This window comes from Scyliorhinus torazame, unplaced genomic scaffold, assembly GCF_047496885.1.
Source record: "Scyliorhinus torazame isolate Kashiwa2021f unplaced genomic scaffold, sScyTor2.1 scaffold_126, whole genome shotgun sequence".
In the NCBI taxonomy this organism is placed as follows: Eukaryota; Metazoa; Chordata; class Chondrichthyes; order Carcharhiniformes; family Scyliorhinidae; genus Scyliorhinus; species Scyliorhinus torazame.
In genome coordinates this window covers 335,618-357,495 of record NW_027307853.1, presented here as the reverse complement: position 1 = coordinate 357,495, position 21,878 = coordinate 335,618, and the positions used below count along the sequence as shown (strand labels likewise).

Here is a 21,878-nt window from a genome sequence, read left to right as displayed (position 1 = left end):
AACACTCTCTCTCCCTGTGTGAGGAGACTCCCCGTCCTCAACAACACTAACTCACCCCGTGTGAGGAGTCTCCCCGTTTTCAACAACACTCACTCTCCCCGTGTGAGGAGTTTTCCTGTTCTCAACAACCCTCACTCTCCCAGTGTGAGGACTGAGTCTCCCCGTTCTCAACAACACTCACTCTCCCCGTGTGAGGAGTCTCCCCGTTCTCAACAACACTCACTCTCCCCGTGTCAGGAGTCTCCCCGTTCTCAACAACACTCACTCTCCCAGTGTGAGGAGACTCCCCGTTCTCAACAGCACTCTCCCCGTGTGAGGAGTCTCTCCGTTCTCAACAATACTCACTCTCCCCGTATGAGGAGTCTCCCCGTTTTCAACAACACCCACTCTCCCAGTGTGAGGAGTCTCCCCGTCCTCAACAATACTCACTCTCCCAGTGTGAGGACCGTGTCTCCCTGTTCTCAACAACACTTACTCTCCCCGTGTCATGAGTCTCCCCGTTCTCAACAACACACACTCTTCCAGTGTGAGGAGTCTCCCCGTCCTCAACAACACTCACTCTCCCAGTGTGAGGACGGAATCTCCCTGTCCTCAACAACACTCACTCTTAACGTGTGAGGAGACTCCCCGTTGTCAACAACACTCACACTCGCTGTGTGAGAAGACTTCCCGTTCTCAACAACACTCATTCTCCCAGTGTGAGGAGTCTCCCCGTTCTAAACACTCACGCTCCCCGTGTGAGGTGTTTTCCTGTTCTCAACAACACTCACTCTCCCCGTGTGAGGACTGATTCTCCCCGTTCTCAACAACACTCACTCTCCCAGTGTGGGGACTGAGTCTCCCCGTTCCCAACACTCACTCTCCCCATGTGAGGAGACTCCCAGTTCTCAACAACACTCACTCTCCCAGTGTGAGGAGTGTCTCCCCGTTCTCAACACTCAATCTCCCCGTGTGAGGAGTCTCCACGTTCTCAACAACACTCACTCTCCCCGTGAGGAGACTCCCCGTTCTCAACAACACTCACTCTCCCAGTGTGAGGAGTCTCCACGTTCTCAACAACACTCACTCTCCCAATGTGAGGACTGAGTCTCCCCGTCGTCAACAACACTCACTCTCCCAGTGTGAGGACAGAGTCTCCCTGTCCTCAACAACACTCACTCTCCCAGTGTGAGGACAGAGTCTCCCTGTCCTCAACAACACTCACTCTCCCAGTGTGAGGACTGAGTCTCCCTCTCCTCAACAACACTCACTCTCCCCGTGTGAGGACTGAGTCTCTCTGTTCTCAACAACACTCACTCTCCACGTGTGAGGAGCTCCACGTCCTCAACAACACTCACTCGCCCAGTGTGAGGACTGAGTCTACCTGTCCTCAACAACACTCACTCTCCCAGTGTGCGAGGAGTCTCCCCGTTCTCAACAACACTCACCCTCCCCGTGTGAGGAGTCTCCACGTCCTCAACAACACAAACTCTCACGGTGTGAGGAGCTCCCCGTCCTCAACAACACTCACCCTCCTCACGTGAGGTGACTCCCCATTCTCAACAACACACACTCTCCCAGTGTAAGTACTGAGTCTCCCTGTCCTCAACAACAGTCACTCTCCCCGTGTGAGGACTGAGTCTCCCCGTTCTCAACAACACTCACCCACCCAGTGTGAGGACTGAGTCTCCCGTTCCCAACACTCACTCTCCCTGTGTGAGGAGTCTCACGTTCTCAACAACATTCACTCTCCCAGTGTGAGGAGAATCCCCGTTCTCAACACTCACTCTCCCTGTGTGAGGAGTCTCCACGTTCTCAACAACATTCACTCTCCCAGTGTGAGGAGAATCCCCGTTCTCAACAACACTCACTCTCCCAGTGTGAGGAGACTCCCCGTTCTCAACTACACTCTCTCTCCCTGTGTGAGGAGACTCCCCGTTCTCAACTACACTATCTCTCCCTGTGTGAGGAGACTCCCCGTTCTCAACAACACTCTCTCTCCGTGTGAGGAGACACCCCGTTCTCAACAACACTCACTCTCCCAGTGTGAGGAGTCTCCCCGTCGTCAACAACACTCACTCTCCCAGTGTGAGGACAGAGTCTCCCTGTCCTCAACAACACTCACTCTCCCAGTGTGAGGACAGAGTCTCCCTGTCCTCAACAACACTCATTCTCCCAGTGTGAGGACTGAGTCTCCCTCTCCTCAACAACACTCACTCTCCCCGTGTGAGGACTGAGTCTCTCTGTTCTCAACAACACTCACTCTCCCCGTGTGAGGAGCTCCACGGCCTCAACAACACTCACTCGCCCAGTGTGAGGACTGAGTCTACCTGTCCTCAACAACACTCACTCTCCCAGTGTGCGAGGAGTCTCCCCGTTCTCAACAACACTCACTCTCCCCGTGTGAGGGGTCTCCCCGTCCTTAACAACACGAACTCTCACGGTGTGAGGAGCCCCCCGTTCTCAACAACACTCACTCTCCCAGTGTGAGGACTGAATCTCCCCGTTCTCAACAATACTCACTCTCCCCGTGTGAGGACTGATTCTCCCCGTTCTCAACAACACAGACTCTCTCCGTGTGAGGAGTCTCCCCGTCCTCAACAACACTCACCCTCCCCACGTGAGGTGACTCCCCATTCTCAACAACACTCACACTCCCAGTGTGAGTACTGAGTCTCCCTGTCCTCAACAACAGTCACTCTCCCCGTGTGAGGACTGAGTCTCCCCGTTCTCAACAACACTCACTCTCCCAGTCTGAGGACTGAGTCTCCCCGTTCCCAACACTCACTCTCCCTGTGTGAGGAGTCTCCACGTTCTCAACAACACTCTCTCTCCCTGTGTGAGGAGACTCCCCGTTCTCAACAACACTCTCTCTCCCTGTGTGAGGAGACTCCCCGTTCTCAACAACACTCTCTCTCCCTGTGTGAGGAGACTCCCCGTCCTCAACAACACTAACTCTCCCCGTGTGAGGAGTCTCCCCGTTCCCAACACTCACTCTCCCTGTGTGAGGAGTCTCCACGTTCTCAACAACACTCTCTCTCCCTGTGTGAGGAGACTCCCCGTTCTCAACAACACTCACTCTCCCAATGTGAGGAGTCTCCCCGTTCTCAACAACACTCTCTCTTCCTGTGTGAGGAGACTCCCCGTTCTCAACAACACTCTCTCTCCCTGTGTGAAGAGACTCCCCGTTCTCAACAACACTCTCTCTCCCTGTGTGAGGAGACTCCCCGTCCTCAACAACACTCTCTCTCCCTGTGTGAGGAGACTCCCCGTCCTCAACAACACTAACTCACCCCGTGTGAGGAGTCTCCCCGTTTTCAACAACACTCACTCTCCCAGTGTGAGGAGTCTCCCCGTTCTCAACAACACTCACTCTCCCCGTGTGAGGAGTTTTCCTGTTCTCAACAACACTCACTCTCCCAGTGTGAGGACTGAGTCTCCCCGTTCTCAACAACACTCACTCTCCCCGTGTGAGGAGTCTCCCCGTTCTCAACAACACTCACTCTCCCCGTGTCAGGAGTCTCCCCGTTCTCAACAACACTCACTCTCCCAGTGTGAGGAGACTCCCCGTTCTCAGCAACACTCTCCCCGTGTGAGGAGTCTCTCCGTTCTCAACAATACTCACTCTCCCCGTATGAGGAGTCTCCCCGTTTTCAACAACACTCACTCTCCCCGTGTGTGAGGAGTCTCCCCGTTCTCAACAACACTCTCCCTGTGTCAGGAGTCTCCCCGTTCTCAACAACACTCACTCTCCCTGTGTGAGGAGACTCCCCGTTCTCAACAACACTCACTCTCCACGTGTGAGGGCTGTGTCTCCTTGACAGGGACCCGTGTGATTGGAGTCTCATTGAGAGTTGGACTGATCAAGACGGATCTGTTGTTTCGGTTGGCAGCTCACCCTGTGGCACTTTGACAATCGTACCTTCGAGACACATTGCTTCCTGCTCAAAGTCAGGCCCTCCTGTCAATGTTAAAAAAATCCATACCTGTCCCTCTGTCCACTCGTGCTTGGTCATGTCAAACAACCAGAAGTCACTGGCGACTCCAGTGTTGGTGAGTCCCCCAACCACATACATGGTGTTCCTGGAAGGAATGGACGTAGCAGCATGGAAATACCGTGGGCTGGGACACGATCCATATGTCCTCACCTCCTGGCTCCAGTGATGTTCAGCCAGAGAAAACCTGTCAGACAACACTCAGGATCATCCACCTGCAAAATTAACTCTGTTTCTTTCTCCAGAGAGGCTGAGGTAGTCCCAACATTTTCAGTATTTATTTTAAATTTGCAGCATCTCCAGCAGTTGCCATTTGCCTAATTTGTTGAGTTGTTTTTTAAATTTTTAAATTTTTTTATAGAATTTACAGTGCAGAAGGAGGCTATTCGGCCCATCGAGTCTGCACCGGCTCTTGGAAAGAGCACCCTACCCAAGTCCACACCTCCACCCTATCCCCAGCAACCACACCAACACTAAGGGCAATTTTGGACACTAAGGGCAATTTATTATGGCCAATCCACCTAACCGGCACATCTTTGGACTGTGGGAGGAAACCGGGGCACCCGGAGAAAACCCACGCACACACGGGGAGGATGTGCAGACTCCGCACAGACAGTGACCCAAGCTGGAATCGAATCTGGGACCCTGGAGCTGTGAAGCAATTGTGCTATCCACAATGCTCCCGTTCTGGGTTACAATCTGTTAAGGTTCCTTTACCATATTCCCCACTAGGTTTATGCAAGATAAAAAAAAGGGCTGCCATTTGGCCCCCCTACACAAGCATTCAAATCTGTACATTTACTTTATTCATGGTTCAAGTGCAATGTTAACAAATGACAAACACTGAAAATGGTCCCCAGTGCGGGAGACATGCTACCAATTGGCACCAGCGTGGGAGGTGCCTCACAGCGCCAAGGACCCGGGTTCAATCCCAGCCCTGGTTCACTGTCCGTGTGGAGTTTGCACATTCTCCCCGTGTCTGCTTGGGTCTCACCCACAGGACCCAAAGATGTGCAGATTATGTGGATTGGCACACTAAATTGCCCCTTAATTGGAAAAAAAAGAATTAAGTGCTGAAATTTAAAAAAAGAAATGCTGCAAAGGACCGCCAGAGTGGGAGGCACGCTGCAAAGGGCTGCCAGGGTAGGGGGCACACTGCAAAGAGCGCCAGCATGGGAGGCACACTGCAAAGGGCTGCCAGGGTAGGAGGCACACTGCAAAGAGCGCCAGCATGGGAGGCACACTGCAAAGGGCTGCCAGAGTGGGAGGGACGCTGCAAAGGACCGCCAGAGTGGGAGGGACGCTGCACAGAGCGCCAGCATGGGGGGCACACTGCAAAGGGCTGCCAGAGTGGGAGACACGCTGCAAAGGGCCACCAGCATGGGAGGCACACTGCAAAGGGCTGCCAGAGTGGGAGGCACACTGCAAAGGGCTGCCAGAGTGGGAGGGACGCTGCAAAGGACCGCCAGAGTGGGAGGTACACTGCAAAGAGCTGCCAGAGTGGGAGGCACACTGCAGAGGGCTGCCAGAGTGGGAGGTACACTGCAAAGGGCTGCCAGAGTGGGAGGTACACTGCAAAGGGCTGCCAGGGTAGGAGGTACACTGCAAAGGGCGCCAGCATGGGAGGCACACTGCAAAGGGCTGCCAGAGTGGGAGGTGCACTGCAAAGGGCCGCCAGAGTGTGAGGCACACTGCAAAGGGCTGCCAGAGTGGGAGGCACGCTGCAAAGGGCTGCCAGAGTGGGAGGCACACTGCAAAGGGCCGCCAGCATGGGAAGCACACTGCAAAGGGCCGTCAGAGTGGGAGGCACGCTGCAAAGGGCTGCCAGAGAGGGAGACACGCTGCAAAGGGCCTTCAGAGAGGGAGGCACGCTGCAAAGGGCCGTCAGAGTGGGAGACACGCTGCAAAGGGCCGTCAGAGTGGGAGACACGCTGCAAAGGGCTGCCAGAGTGGGAGACACGCTGCAAAGGGCCGCCAGAGTGGGAGGCACACTGCAAAGGGCTGCCAGAGAGGGAGACACGCTGCAAAGGGCTGCCAGAGAGGGAGGCACACTGCAAAGGGCTACCAGAGAGGGAGACACGCTGCAAAGGGCCTTCAGAGAGGGAGACACACTGCAAAGGGCCGCCAGAGTGGGAGGTACACTGCAAAGGGCTGCCAGAGAGGGAGACACGCTGCAAAGGGCCATCAGAGTGGGAGACACACTGCAAAGGGCCATCAGAGTGGGAGGCACACTGCAAAGGGCTGCCAGAGTGGGAGGCACGCTGCAAAGGGCCTTCAGAGAGGGAGGCACGCTGCAAAGGGCCGTCAGAGTGGGAGGCACACTGCAAAGGGCTGCCAGAGTGGGAGGTACACTGCAAAGGGCTGCCAGAGTGTGAGGCACACTGCAAAGGGCCGTCAGAGTGGGAGGTACACTGCAAAGGGCTGCCAGAGTGGGAGGCACGCTGCAAAGGGCTGCCAGAGTGTGAGGCACACTGCAAAGGGCCGTCAGAGTGGGAGACACGCTGCAAAGGGCCGTCAGAGAGGGAGACACGCTGCAAAGGGCTGCCAGAGTGGGAGGCACGCTGCAAAGGGCTGCCAGAGTGGGAGGCACGCTGCAAAGGGCCGTCAGAGTGGGAGGCACACTGCAAACGGCTGCCAGAGTGGGAGGCACGCTGCAAAGGGCCGCCAGAGTGTGAGGCACACTGCAAAGGGCCGTCAGAGTGGGAGGCACACTGCAAAGGGCTGCCAGAGTGGGAGGCACACTGCAAAGGGCTGCCAGAGTGTGAGGCACACTGCAAAGGGCCGTCAGAGTGGGAGGCACGCTGCAAAGGGCCGCCAGAGTGGGAGGCACACTGCAAAGGGCTGCCAGAGTGGGAGGCAAACTGCAAAGGGCTGCCAGAGAGGGAGACACGCTGCAAAGGGCTGCCAGAGAGGGAGGCACACTGCAAAGGGCTGCCAGAGTGGGAGGCACACTGCAAAGGGCCATCAGAGTGGGAGGCACACTGCAAAGGGCTGCCAGAGAGGGAGACACGCTGCAAAGGGCCTTCAGAGTGGGAGGTACACTGCAAAGGGCTGCCAGAGAGGGAGACACGCTGCAAAGGGCTGCCAGAGAGGGAGGCACACTGCAGAGGGCTGCCAGAGAGGGAGGCACACTGCAAAGGGCTGCCAGAGAGGGAGACACGCTGCAAAGGGCCTTCAGAAAGGGAGACACACTGCAAAGGGCCGCCAGAGTGGGAGGTACACTGCAAAGGGCTGCCAGAGAGGGAGAGACGCTGCAAAGGGCCATCAGAGTGGGAGGCACACTGCAATGGGCTGCCAGAGAGGGAGACACGCTGCAAAGGGCCTTCAGAGAGGGAGGCACACTGCAAAGGGCTGCCAGAGTGGGAGGTACACTGCAAAGGGCTGCCAGAGTGTGAGGCACACTGCAAAGGGCCGTCAGAGTGGGAGGCACACTGCAAAGGGCCGTCAGAGTGGGAGGTACACTGCAAAGGGCTGCCAGAGTGGGAGGCACGCTGCAAAGGGCTGCCAGAGTGTGAGGCACACTGCAAAGGGCCGTCAGAGTGGGAGACACGCTGCAAAGGGCCGTCAGAGTGGGAGGCACACTGCAAAGGGCTGCCAGAGTGGGAGGCACGCTGCAAAGGGCTGCCAGAGTGGGAGGCACACTGCAAAGGGCCGCCAGCATGGGAAGCACACTGCAAAGGGCCGTCAGAGTGGGAGGCACGCTGCAAAGGGCTGCCAGAGAGGGAGACACGCTGCAAAGGGCCTTCAGAGAGGGAGGCACGCTGCAAAGGGCCGTCAGAGTGGGAGACACGCTGCAAAGGGCCGTCAGAGTGGGAGACACGCTGCAAAGGGCCGTCAGAGAGGGAGGCACACTGCAAAGGGCTGCCAGAGTGGGAGGCACACTGCAAAGGGCCGTCAGAGTGGGAGGCACACTGCAAAGGGCCGTCAGAGTGGGAGGCACGCTGCAAAGGGCCGCCAGAGTGGGAGGCACACTGCAAAGGGCCATCAGAGTGGGAGGCACACTGCAAAGGGCTGCCAGAGAGGGAGACACGCTGCAAAGGGCCTTCAGAGAAGGAGGCACGCTGCAAAGGGCCGTCAGAGTGGGAGGCACGCTGCAAAGGGCTGCCAGAGAGGGAGGCACACTGCAAAGGGCTGCCAGAGTGGGAGGCACACTGCAAAGGGCCATCAGAGTGGGAGGCACACTGCAAAGGGCTGCCAGAGAGGGAGACACGCTGCAAAGGGCCATCAGAGTGGGAGGCACACTGCAAAGGGCTGCCAGAGAGGGAGACACGCTGCAAAGGGCTGCCAGAGAGGGAGGCACACTGCAAAGGGCTGCCAGAGTGGGAGGCACACTGCAAAGGGCCATCAGAGTGGGAGGCACACTGCAAAGGGCTGCCAGAGAGGGAGACACGCTGCAAAGAGCCTTCAGAGAGGGAGACACACTGCAAACGGCTGCCAGAGTGGGAGACACGCTGCAAAGGGCCGCCAGAGTGGGAGGTACACTGCAAAGGGCTGCCAGAGAGGGAGACACGCTGCAAAGGGCTGCCAGAGAGGGAGGCACACTGCAAAGGGCTGCCAAAGAGGGAGACACGCTGCAAAGGACCTTCAGAGAGGGAGACACACTGCAAAGGGCCGCCAGAGTGGGAGGCACACTGCAAAGGGCTGCCAGAGTGGGAGGCACGCTGCAAGGGGCCGTCAGAGTGGGAGGCACACTGCAAACGGCTGCCAGAGTGGGAGGCACGCTGCAAAGGGCCGCCAGAGTGTGAGGCACACTGCAAAGGGCCGTCAGAGTGGGAGGCACACTGCAAAGGGCTGCCAGAGTGGGAGGCACACTGCAAAGGGCTGCCAGAGTGGGAGGCACGCTGCAAAGGGCCATCAGAGTGAGAGGCACACTGCAAAGGGCTGCCAGAGTGGGAGACACACTGCAAAGGGCCATCAGAGTGAGAGGCACACTGCAAAGGGCTGCCAGAGTGGGAGGCACACTGCAAAGGGCTGCCAGAGAGGGAGACACGCTGCAAAGGGCCTTCAGAGAGGGAGGCACGCTGCAAAGGGCCGTCAGAGTGGGAGGCACGCTGCAAAGGGCCGCCAGAGTGGGAGGCACACTGCAAAGGGCTGCCAGAGTGGGAGGCAAACTGCAAAGGGCTGCCAGAGAGGGAGACACGCTGCAAAGGGCTGCCAGAGAGGGAGGCACACTGCAAAGGGCTGCCAGAGTGGGAGGCACACTGCAAAGGGCCATCAGAGTGGGAGGCACACTGCAAAGGGCTGCCAGAGAGGGAGACACGCTGCAAAGGGCCTTCAGAGTGGGAGGTACACTGCAAAGGGCTGCCAGAGAGGGAGACACGCTGCAAAGGGCTGCCAGAGAGGGAGGCACACTGCAAAGGGCTGCCAGAGAGGGAGGCACACTGCAAAGGGCTGCCAGAGAGGGAGACACGCTGCAAAGGGCCTTCAGAGAGGGAGACACACTGCAAAGGGCCGCCAGAGTGGGAGGTACACTGCAAAGGGCTGCCAGAGAGGGAGACACGCTGCAAAGGGCCATCAGAGTGGGAGGCACACTGCAATGGGCCGAGAGAGTGGGAGGTACACTGCAAAGGGCCTTCAGAGAGGGAGACACGCTGCAAAGGGCCGTCAGAGTGGGAGGCACACTGCAAAGGGCTCCCAGAGTGGGAGGTACACTGCAAAGGGCTGCCAGAGTGTGAGGCACACTGCAAAGGGCCGTCAGAGTGGGAGGTACACTGCAAAGGGCTGCCAGAGTGGGAGGCACGCTGCAAAGGGCTGCCAGAGTGTGAGGCACACTGCAAAGGGCCGTCAGAGTGGGAGACACGCTGCAAAGGGCCGTCAGAGTGGGAGGCACACTGCAAAGGGCCTTCAGAGAGGGAGGCACGCTGCAAAGGGCCGTCAGAGTGGGAGGCACACTGCAAAGGGCAGCCAGAGTGGGAGGTACACTGCAAAGGGCTGCCAGAGTGTGAGGCACGCTGCAAAGGGCCTTCAGAGAGGGAGGCACACTGCAAAGGGCTGCCAGAGTGGGAGGCACGCTGCAAAGGGCTGCCAGAGTGTGAGGCACACTGCAAAGGGCCGTCAGAGTGGGAGACACGCTGCAAAGGGCCGTCAGAGTGGGAGACACGCTGCAAAGGGCCGTCAGAGAGGGAGACACGCTGCAAAGGGCCGTCAGAGTGGGAGGCACACTGCAAAGGGCCGTCAGAGTGGGAGGCACACTGCAAACGGCTGCCAGAGTGGGAGGCACGCTGCAAAGGGCCGCCAGAGTGTGAGGCACACTGCAAAGGGCCGTCAGAGTGGGAGGCACACTGCAAAGGGCCATCAGAGTGGGAGGCACACTGCAAAGGGCTGCCAGAGTGGGAGGCACGCTGCAAAGGGCCTTCAGAGAGGGAGGCACGCTGCAAAGGGCCGTCAGAGTGGGAGGCACACTGCAAAGGGCTGCCAGAGTGTGAGGCACACTGCAAAGGGCCGTCAGAGTGGGAGACACGCTGCAAAGGGCCGTCAGAGTGGGAGGCACGCTGCAAAGGGCCGTCAGAGTGTGAGGCACACTGCAAAGGGCCGTCAGAGTGGGAAGCACACTGTAAACGGCTGCCAGAGTGGGAGGCACGCTGCAAAGGGCCGTCAGAGTGGGAGGCACACTGTAAACGGCTGCCAGAGTGGGAGGCACGCTGCAAAGGGCCGTCAGAGTGGGAGACTCGCTGCAAAGGGCCGTCAGAGTGTGAGGCACACTGCAAAGGGCTGCCAGAGTGGGAGGCACGCTGCAAAGGGCCGTCAGAGTGGGAGGCACACTGTAAACGGCTGCCAGAGTGGGAGGCACGCTGCAAAGGGCTGCCAGAGTGGGAGGCACGCTGCAAAGGGCCGCCAGAGTGTGAGGCACACTGCAAAGGGCCGTCAGAGTGGGAGGCACGCTGCAAAGGGCCGTCAGAGTGGGAGGCACACTGCAAAGGGCCGTCAGAGTGGGAGGCACACTGCAAAGGGCTGCCAGAGTGGGAGGCACACTGCAAAGGGCCATCAGAGTGGGAGGCACACTGCAAAGGGCTGCCAGAGTGGGAGGCACACTGCAAATGTCCGCCAGAGTGGGAGACACACTGCAAAGGGCCATCAGAGTGGCAGGCACACTGCATAGGGTCGGCAAAGTGGGTAGCACACTGCAAAGGACCGCCAGCGTGGGAGACAGACTGCAAAGGGTCACCAGAGTGGGAGACACACTGCAATGGGTCGCCAGAGTGGGATGCACACTGCAAAGGGTCACCAGAGTGGGATGCACACTGCAAATGGCCTCCAGCATGAATGGCACACAGCAAAGGGTCGCCAGCATGGGTGCCACATTGCAAAGGGTCGCCAGCGTGGGTGCCACACTGCAAAAGGCCGCCAGAGTGAGAGGCACACTGCAAAAGGTCGCCAGCGTGGGTGCCACACTGCAAAGGGTCACCAGCGTGGGTGCCACACTGCAAAAGGCCGTCAGAGTGGGAAGCACACTTCAAAGGGTTGCCATCATGGGAGGTACACTGCAAAGAGTCGCCAGGGTGGGTGCCTCACTGCAAAGGGTCGCCAGCGTGGGTGCCACACTGCAAAGGGTCGCCAGCTTGGTTGCCACACTGCAAAGGGTCGCCAGCATGGGTGCCACACTGCAAAGGGTCGCCAGCGTGGGTGCCACACTGCAAAAGGCCGTCAGAGTGGGAGGCACACTTCAAAGGGTTGCCATCATGGGAGGTACACTGCAAAGAGTCGCCAGGGTGGGAGGCACACTTCAAAGGGCCACCAGAGTGGGAGGCACGCTGCAAAGGGCCATCAGAGTGGATGCCACACTGCAAAGGGCCATCAGAGTGGGTGCCACACTGCAAAGGGCCATCAGAGTGGATGCCACACTGCAAAGGGCCATCAGAGTGGGTGCCACACTGCAAAGGGCCATCAGAGTGGGTGCCACACTGCAAAGGGCCATCAGAGTGGGTGCCACATTGCAAAGGGCCATCAGAGTGGGTGCCACACTGCAAAGGGCCATCAGAGTGGGTGCCACATTGCAAAGGGCCATCAGAGTGGGTGCCACACTGCAAAGGGCCATCAGAGTGGATGCCACACTGCAAAGGGCTATCAGAGTGGGTGCCACACTGCAAAGGGCCATCAGAGTGGGTGCCACATTGCAAAGGGCCATCAGAGTGGGTGCCACACTGCAAAGGGCCATCAGAGTGGGTGCCACATTGCAAAGGGCCATCAGAGCGGGTGCCACATTGCAAAGGGCCATCAGAGTGGGTGCCAGATTGCAAAGGGCCATCAGAGTGGGTGCCATACTGCAAAGGGCCATCAGAGTGGGTGCCACACTGCAAAGGGCCATCAGAGTGGGTGCCACACTGCAAAGGGCCATCAGAGTGGGTGCCACATTGCAAAGGGCCATCAGAGTGGTTGCCACACTGCAAAGGGCCATCAGAGTGGGTGCCACATTGCAAAGGGTCACCAGAGTGGGAGGTACACTGCAATGGGCCATCAGAGTGGATGCCACACTGCAAAGGGCCATCAGAGTGTGTGTCACGCTGCAAAGGGTCGCCAGCATGGGTGCCACGCTGCAAAGGGTCGCCAGCGTGGGTGCCACTCTGCAAAGGGTCGCCAGCGTGGGTGCCACACTGCAAAGGGTCGCCAGTGTGGGTGCCACACTGCAAAGGGTCGCCAGCGTGGGTGCCACACTGCAAAGGGTCGCCAGCGTGGGTGCCACACTGCAAAGGGTCGCCAGCGTGGGTGCCACACTGCAAAGGGTCACCAGCATGGGTGCCACACTGCAAAGGGTCGCCAGCCTGGGTGCCACGCTGCAAAGGGTTGCCAGCCTGGGTGCCACGCTGTAAAGGGCTGCCAGCGTGGGAGGCACACTGCAAATGGCTGCCAATGTCGGAGGTACTCTGCAAAGGGGCCACTAGTGTGGAAGCATACTACAAATGGCCACCAGTCTGGGAGCTGTGACTAGATCAACTATGAGAGTTCAATGATGGGTGCCACTTTTGCCACTTACTTGTAAACACTGTTCAGAATTCCATCTCTCAGAGACAAGCCTGCGAAGATCCAGAGGCTTGAATCAGGGCCGTCCACCATCGAGTGTCCAAGGCGCAATAAGTGGCCTCCATGCTCCTGGGGATCAACAGTTACATTCAGAACTTGCAGACAGGGCTTATGTCTCTACAGAATAGAAAATCCCTGTTAACATTGGGGGAAGGTAGGACATGAGGAACAGGGGCACGGTGAACAGGATAGGGGAGAGCGAGAGACGGGGGGGATCTGGGCAGTGAGAAACGACAGGGTAGACGACGGGACAGCGAGAGATGGGGGTAGCGATGGGGGCAGGGCAGGGAGAGCCTTACTCACTGTGAGTAACTTGGTGTCAGTGATGGGCTCCCAGATGATTGTTCCGGAATGGGTGACCATTCCGCAGTCACTCCCAGCGGATCCATCACTGCAGATACAGAGACCTGTAGCCTGCGGGTTAACAATCAGAGTTAGCAGATCCCAGACCTTGTCTTTTTAAAATTCTTTCTTGAGATGTGGGTGTCGTTGGTTGGCCAGCATTTATTGCCCATTCCTAATTGCTCTTTCATAAGGTGCGGCGAGTCGTCTTGTTGAACCGCTCATTCCCTGGGGTGTAGGTACATCCACAATGCTGTTGGGGAGTGAGTTCCAGGATTTTGACCGAGTGACAGTGAAGGAACGGCCAATGGGGTTGTCAGATATCTGCTGCTCTTGATTGATTGATTGATCGATATTTATCGTCACGTACCAAAGTACAGTGAAAAGTATTTTTCTGCGGCCAAGGGAACGTACACAGTACGTACATAGTAGACAAAATAATCGGCAGAGTACATTGACAAATGGTACATCAACAAACAGTGACTGGACTTCCAGGTGCGGCTATGCAGAGCTAGGTCGCATATTCGGTAGCTCCCGCTTGGAATGGACTTTTGGGCTCTTTTACAGGGCCCCCACGGCATTTGTTTGACATTTCCCGGTGTGGCAAGAAGACGGCAACATTCCCCTGACAGTGTCCCCCAGGAATGTTCTGTCTTTTGGCTACCAGACCCGGCAGAAACAGTAAAAGATTTGGCTGCAACAGGATAAACAGGGCCTCTTCCAGCATGCAGGCGGGGGAAGGGCAAGCTTAAAGCTGCAAACTGACCTGAGGGCCTTTATCAAAAGTGAATTCTAACAGCAGAGGGAACAACTGTGAAAAGATCTCACCAAGGCCACTGAAGAAGCAGGGACGAGGCTTCCGGTGGCAGCCATGGTCACGCATTCGGCAGCTCCCGTCTGGAACGGACTCTCAGACCTTTTTCAGGAGTTTCCATAGACATTTTGGGGCAGATTGGTGAAAGCGAACACTGCCAAAAGGATTCCCTCGCGAGACTTTTGGGCTCTTTTCAGGGCCCCCAAGGGCACTTTTTCGACGTTTCCCGGTGTGGGAAGGAGTTAATAATAGCTCCCCGTCAGTATATGGCTTTAACTAGGAGCGGGGTGACAAAAAAGGTGGTGGTGGACCAGAAGAAGGGAGGGAAGAAGGACAAAATGGCGGCGGGCGGAGACCAGGCAGCGTGGAGGCAGTGGGCGGAGGAGCAACAGGAGGGTATCCAGCGCTGCCTCAGAGAGATTAAAACGGACCTGCTAGAGCCGATGAAGGCTTCTATTGATAAGCTGCTGGAGACACAGACGGCCCAGGGGGTGGCGATCCGAGAGGCTCAACAAAAGATCTCTGACAATGAGGACAAGATCTTAGTCCTGGCGGTAAAGGTGGAGGCGCACGAGGCGCTCCACAAGAAATGGCAGGAGCGGTTCGAGGAGATGGAGAATCGGTCGAGGCGGAAGAATCTGCGGATTCTGGGCCTCCCGGAGGGGCTGGAGGGGCCGGTCGTGGGGGCCTATGTGGTCACCATGTTAAACACGCTGATGGGAGCGGGGTTCTTCCAGGGGCCCCTGGAGCTGGAAGGGGCCCATAGAGTGTTGGCGAGGAGGCCCAAGGCTAACGAGCCTCCGCGGGCGGTGCTGGTGCGGTTCCATCAGTTCGTCGATCGGGAGTGTGTGCTCAGGTGGGCCAAGAAGGAGAGGAGCAGCAGGTGGGAGAACGCGGAGGTTCGGATATATCAGTACTGGAGTGCGGAGGTGGCGAAGAGGAGGGCCGGGTACAATCGAGCGAAGGCGGTGCTGCACAGGAAGGGGGTGAAGTTTGGCATGTTGCAGCCGGCGCGACTGTGGGTTACCTACAAGGACCTGCACCATTATTGAGAGTCTCCAGAGGAGGCGTGGGCCTTTGTTCAGGCCGAGAAGCTGGACACAGACTGAGGGTCGGGATGGGCGATTGGGGACTGCGGTGGATATGTTATGCCTATTTTTGGTTCGGGAGGGGGGCCTTTGCATTGTTTTGGGTTTCTTTTTCTCGGTGTTTTTCTCTTTCGGGTTGGGGAGGGTGGATGGGGCGGGTTGGGCACTGTTTTGGTTGGTGGCGGGGCCTGGTAGGTGGAGAGCGCAGGATTTTTTTCCCACGCTTAGAACGGAGGGGAGTTTGTTTGTATGAGCGGGGGGGGGGAGGGAACAATAGGTGGGAGACTCTCTGGCGCTGGGGGCCACCAAGCTAGCTGGGCGCGCTAGCTCTCGGAAGCGCTGTGAGGGGTGTGCATATGTTTGGTTTAGTAAAGGGGTTGGGTTACAGGGTGTTGTTACTAGGGGGGGAAAGGGAGGGTGAATGTTCTGCTGATGAGGAAGGGACTTGGGCCAAGGGACAGAGAGGTTGGGGGCTGCCTGGGGATGGACAGGTGGAGGCGCGGAGTGCGGGCCTAAAAACGGGGATGGCTGATCGGTGGAGGGGGGGGGCAATGAGCCCCCCAACTAGGCTGATCACCTGGAATGTTCAAGGGTTAAATGGGCCGGTCAAAAGGTCACGTGTGTTCGCGCATCTTGGGGGATTGAAGGCGGACGTGGTAATGTTGCAGGAGATGCACCTTAAGGTAATGGACCAGGTTAGACTGAGGAAAGGCTGGGTCAGTCAGGTCTTTCACTCTGGACTAGATTCAAAGACTAGAGAGGTCGCGATCCTGATCAATAAGCGGGTGGTGTTTGAGGTGGGTAGAATAGTCTCGGACGTGGAAGGTCGGTACATTATGGTCAGTGGGAAGCTAGAGGGGGTGCAGGAGTAAATGTGTATGTGCCAAATTGGGATGATGTGGAGTTTATAAAGAGGATGCTGGGGAAGATACCGGACCTGGACTCGCACAGGTTGGTCATGGGAGGGGACTTCAACACAGTTCTGGACCTGGCTTGGACCGGTCAAGCTCAAAAACGGGCAGGGTGCCAGCAATGGCAAAGGAACTAAGAGGGTTCATGGAACTGATGGGTGGGGGGGGGTGGATCCATGGAGATTTGGGAAGCCGAGGGTGAAGGAGTTCTCCTTCGACTCACACGTGCATAAAGTGTACTCCCGGATTGATTTCTTTATTTTGAGCAGGGCCTTGCTGACTGAGGCGATGACACAAGGTACTCGGCGATTACAATCTCAGACCATGCTCCACACTGGGTTTACCTGCAGGTTAGTAAAGACAGTAATCAGCGCCCGCACTGGAGGTTGGATGTGGGGCTTTTGGCGAATGAAGGGGTGTGTGAGCGGCTGGGTGTGTGAGGAAATGTATTCAGAGCTACCTGCAGGTCAATGACACGGGGGAAATTTCAGCAGCGGTGGTGTGGGAAGCATTATGGTGGTCAGGGGGGGGAGCTGATCTCAATCTGGGCCCATAGGGAGAAGGTGGACAGGGCAGAGGCAGACCGACTGGGAAAGGAGATACTACAGATTGATAGGAGGTATGCGGAGACCCCAGAGGCAGGCCTTTTAAGGGAACGGCAGAGGTTACAGGCGGAGTTTTGCTTGCTGACCACAGGGAGGGCGGTGGAGCAGCTGAGAAAGGTGAGGGGTGCGATCTATGAACATGGGGAGAAGGCCAGCAGATTGCTTGCACAGCAGCTTAGAAAGAGGGAGGCAGCTAGGGAAAGTAAAGGACGGAGGTGGGAACCTAGTTGGTGATTCAGTAGGGGTGAATAAGGCGTTAGGGATTTCTACAGCAGGCTGTACAGGTTGGAACCCCCGACGGGGCCGGAGGGAATGAGGCACTTCTTGGAGGGGCTGAATTTCCCAAAGGTGGACGGGGAGCGGGTAGAAGGGCTGGAGGCCCCATTCGGGCTGGAGGCCCCATTTGGGCTGGAAGAGATAGTGGAGGGCTTGAAGGCCATGCAGGCGGGTAAGGCCCTGGGTCCAGACAGGTACCCAGTGGAGTTTTATAAAAAGTTCTCCGGGATATTGGAGCCGGTGTTGTTGAGGATGTTCAATGAGGCAAGGGAAAGAGGGGTGTTGCCCCCGACGATGTCAAAGGCAACAATTTCGCTGATTCTTAAGCGAGACAAGAACCCGGAGCTGTGTGGGTCCGAAAGGCCGATCTCCCTGTTGAATGTAGATGCCAAGTTGCTGGCCAAAATCTTGTCCTCCAGGATCGAGGACTGTGTTCCGGACGTTATTGGGGAGGGCCAGACGGGGTTTGTTAAGGGCAAGCAGTTGGTGGCCAATGTAAGAAGGCTGTGAAATGTGATCATGATGCCCCTGGAAGGTAGGGAGGTGGAAGTAGTAATCGCAATGGATGCAGAAAAGGCTTTTGATCGGGTAGAATGGGATTATCTGTGGGAGATACTGGGACGGTTCGGATTCGGGCGGGGCTTTATTGACTGGGTCAGGTTACTGTATCAGGCTCCTGTGGCAAGTGTACGGACGACTAGGACAACATCGGACTATTTTAGACTGCACCGGGAGACGAGCTGCGAGTCAGAGCGGAGATTTTAAAAGATCGCGGCCTAGTTTCGGGAGCCGTTCGGAGGAGGAGGAGCAGTCTCTGTCAGGGAGAGAACCTGAGAACATCTAAGACACTCAGAAGGTAAGAAAGTGATTTGTACTCATTTTTACTTTTATACCTTTTTCAAATTGTGTGTGTCGGGGGGAAACTGAAGTGACATCACAGAAAAGCTGTGACCTGAGTGGCTGGTTGGGAATCTACACTAAATTAAAAAAATTAAGCATTGGTAACTAATTAAACATAATTACTTAATTATAATTTAGAGGGGTATCTAAGCCAGAGATCGGAGAGTACTATATTTAGCTTTCGCATTTATATTAGAAATCTAGTGCTAGGAAACAGATAGTTAACAGTAACTTTAAAAAACTTTAAAAAAAATAATAATTAAAAAAAAAACTTTTAATTTTAATTAATTGACGCAATGTCAGTTAGAGGGGTGCAGTGCTCTGACTGTGAGATGTGGCAGGTCCAGGAGGCTTCCAGCATCCCGGGTGGCTTCATCTGCAGAAAGTGCACCCAACTGGAACTCCTCACAGACCGCATGGTTCGGTTGGAGCAGCAACTGGATGCACTTAGGAGCATGCAGGTGGCGGAAAGCGTCATAGATCGCAGTTATATAAATGTGGTCTCACCCAAGGTGCAGGCAGAGAAATGGGTGACCACCAGAAAGGGCAGGCAGTCAGTGCAGGAATCCCCTGTGGTTGTCCCCCTCTCGAACAGGTATACCCCTTTGGATACTGTCGGGGGGGATAGCCTATCAGGGGAAAACAGCAGCAGCCAGAGCAGTGGCACCACGGCTGGCTCTGATGTTCAAAAGGGAGGGTCAAAGCGCAGAAGAGCAATAGTAATAGGGGACTCTATAGTCAGGCGCATAGATAGGCGCTTCTGCGGACGTGAAAGAGATTCCAGGATGGTATGTTGCCTCCCTGGTTCCAGGGTCCAGGATGTCTCCGAACGGGTAGAGGGCATCCTGAAGGGGGAGGGCAAACAGGCAGAGGTCGTTGTACATATTGGTACTAACGACATAAGCAGGAAGGGGCATGAGGTCCTGCAGCAGGAGTTCAGGGAGCTAGGCAGAAAGTTAAAAGACAGGACCTCTAGGGTTGTAATCTCGGGATTACTCCCTGTGCCACGTGCCAGTGAGGCTAGAAATAGGAAGGTAGAGCAGCTAAACACGTGGCTAAACAGCTGGTGTAGGAGGGAGGGTTTCCATTATCTGGACCACTGGGAGCTCTTCCGGGGGAGGTTTGGCCTATATAAGAAGGACGGGTTGCATCTAAACTGGAGAGGCATAAATATCCTGCCCGCGAGGTTTGCTAGTGTCACACGGGAGGGTTTAAACTAGTATGGCAGAGGGATGGGCACGGGAGCAATAGGTCAGAAGGTGAGAGCATTGAGGGAGAACTAGGGAATAGGGACAGTGGGGCTCGGAGGCTGAGCAGACAGGGAGAAGTTGCTGAACACAACTGGTCTGGTGGCCTGAAGTGCATATGTTTTAATGCAAGAAGTATTACGGGGAAGACAGATGAACTTAGAGCTTGGATTAGTACTTGGAACAATGATGTTGTTGCCATTACAGAGACCTGGTTGAGGGAAGGGCTGGATTGGCAGCTAAACGTTCCAGGATTTAGATGTTTCAGGTGGGATAGAGGGGGATGTAAAAGGGGAGGCGGAGTTGCGCTACTGGTTAGGGAGAATATCACAGCTGTACTGCGGGAGGACACCTCAGAGGGCAGTGAGGCTATATGGGTAGAGATCAGGAATAAGAAGGGTGCAGTCACAATGTTGGGGGTTTACTACAGGCCTCCCAACAGCCAGCAGGAGATAGAGGAGCAGATAGGTAGACAGATTTTGGAAAAGAGTAAAAACAACAGGGTTGTGGTGATGGGAGACTTCAACTTCCCCAATATTGACTGGGACTCACTTAGTGCCAGGGGCTTAGACGGGGTGGAGTTTGTAAGGAGCATCCAGGAGGGCTTCTTAAAACAATATGTAGACAGTCCAACTAGGGAAGGGGCGGTACTGGACCTGGTATTGGGGAATGAGCCCGGCCAGGTGGTAGATGTTTCAGTAGGGGAGCATTTCGGTAACAGCGACCACAATTCAGTAAGTTTTAAAGTACTGGTGGACAAGGATAAGAGTGGTCCTAGGGTGAATGTGCTAAATTGGGGAAAGGCTAATTATAACAATATTAGGCGGGAACTGAAGAACATAGATTGGGGGCGGATGTTTGAGGGCAAATCAACATCTGACATGTGGGAGGCTTTCAAGTGTCAGTTGAAAGGAATTCAGGACCGGCATGTTCCTGTGAGGAAGAAGGATAAATACGGCAATTTTCGGGAACCTTGGATAACGAGAGATATTGTAGGCCTCGTCAAAAAGAAAAAGGAGGCATTTGTCAGGGCTAAAAGGCTGGGAACAGACAAAGCCTGCGTGGAATATAAGGAAAGTAGGAAGGAACTTAAGCAAGGAGTCAGGAGGGCTAGAAGGCGTCACGAAAAGTCATTGGCAAATAGGGTTAAGGAAAATCCCAAGGCTTTTTACACGTACGTAAAAAGCAAGAGGGTAGCCAGGGAAAGGGTTGGCCCGCTGAAGGATAGGCAAGGGAATCTATGTGTGGAGCCAGAGGAAATGGGCGAGGTACTAAATGAATACTTTGCATCAGTATTTACCAAAGAGAAGAAATTGGTAGATGTTGAGTCTGGAGAAGGGAGTGTAGATAGCCTGGGTCACATTGAGATCCAAAAAGACGAGGTGTTGGGTGTCTTAAAAAATATTAAGGTAGTTAAGTCCCCAGGGCCTGATGGGATCTACCCCAGAATACTGAAGGAGGCTGGAGAGGAAATTGCTGAGGCCTTGACAGAAATCTTTGGATCCTCACTGTCTTCAGGGGATGTCCCGGAGGACTGGAGAATAGCCAATGTTGTTCCTCTGTTTAAGAAGGGTAGCAAGGATAATCCAGGGAACTACAGGCCGGTGAGCCTTACTTCAGTGGTAGGGAAATTACTGGAGAGAATTCTTCGAGACAGCATCTACTCCCATTTGAAAGCAAATGGACGTATTAGTGAGAGGCAGCATGGTTTTGTGCAGGGGAGGTCGTGTCTCACTAACTTGACAGAGTTTTTCGAGGAGGTCACTAAGATGATTGATGCAGGTAGGGCAGTGGATGTTGTCTATATGGACTTCAGTAAGGCCTTTGACAAGGTCCCTCATGGTAGACTAGTACAGAAGGTGAAGTCACACGGGATCAGGGGTGAGCTGGCAAGGTGGATACAGAACTGGCTAGGTCGTAGAAGGCAGAGAGTAGCAATGGAAGGATGCTTTTCTAATTGGAGGGCTGTGACCAGTGGTGTTCCACAGGGATCAGTGCTAGGACCTTTGCTGTTTGTAGTATATATAAATGATTTGGAGGAAAATGTAACTGGTCTGATTAGTAAGTTTGCAGACGACACAAAGGTTGGTGGAATTGCGGATAGCGATGAGGACTGTCAGAGGATACAGCAGGATTTAGATTGTTTGGAGACTTGGGCGGAGAGATGGCAGATGGAGTTTAATCCGGACAAATGTGAGGTAATGCATTTTGGAAGGTCTAATGCAGGTAGGGAATATACAGTGAATGGTAGAACCCTCAAGAGTATTGAAAGTCAAAGAGATCTAGGAGTACAGGTCCACAGGTCACTGAAAGGGGCAACACAGGTGGAGAAGGTAGTCAAGAAGGCATACGGCATGCTTACCTTCATTGGCCGGGACATTGAGTATAAGAATTGGCAAGTCATGTTGCAGCTGTATAGAACCTTAGTTAGGCCACACTTGGGAGTATAGTGTTCAATTCTGGTCGCCACACTACCAGAAAGATGTGGAGGCTTTATAGAGGGTGCATAAGAGATTTACCAGAATGTTGCCTGGTATGGAGGGCATTAGCTATGAGGAGCGGTTGAATAAACTCGGTTTGTTCTCACTGGAATGAAGGAGGTTGAGGGGGCGGCCTGATAGAGGTCTACAAAATTATGAGGGGCATAGACAGAGTGGATAGTCAGAGGCTTTTCCCCGGGGTAGAGGGGTCAATTACTAGTGG

The 21,878-nt window shown here is 55.5% G+C and overlaps 1 protein-coding gene across 1 annotated transcript in view; it reads right to left on the bottom strand.

Moving 5' to 3' along the window:
• LOC140405587 (multiple epidermal growth factor-like domains protein 8) overlaps window positions 1–21,878 on the bottom strand; it is a gene marked incomplete at its 3' end in the record, with an annotated part of 453,542 nt that overhangs the window by 124,739 nt on the left and 306,925 nt on the right. The window contains exons 6-8 of the mRNA XM_072494144.1: window positions 13,296–13,406; window positions 12,946–13,061; window positions 3,966–4,161 (exon numbers count right to left, since the gene is read on the bottom strand). Of these exons, the coding sequence (XP_072350245.1) occupies window positions 3,966–4,161; window positions 12,946–13,061; window positions 13,296–13,406 (423 nt within the window). The remainder of the gene's footprint in view (window positions 1–3,965; window positions 4,162–12,945; window positions 13,062–13,295; window positions 13,407–21,878) is intronic.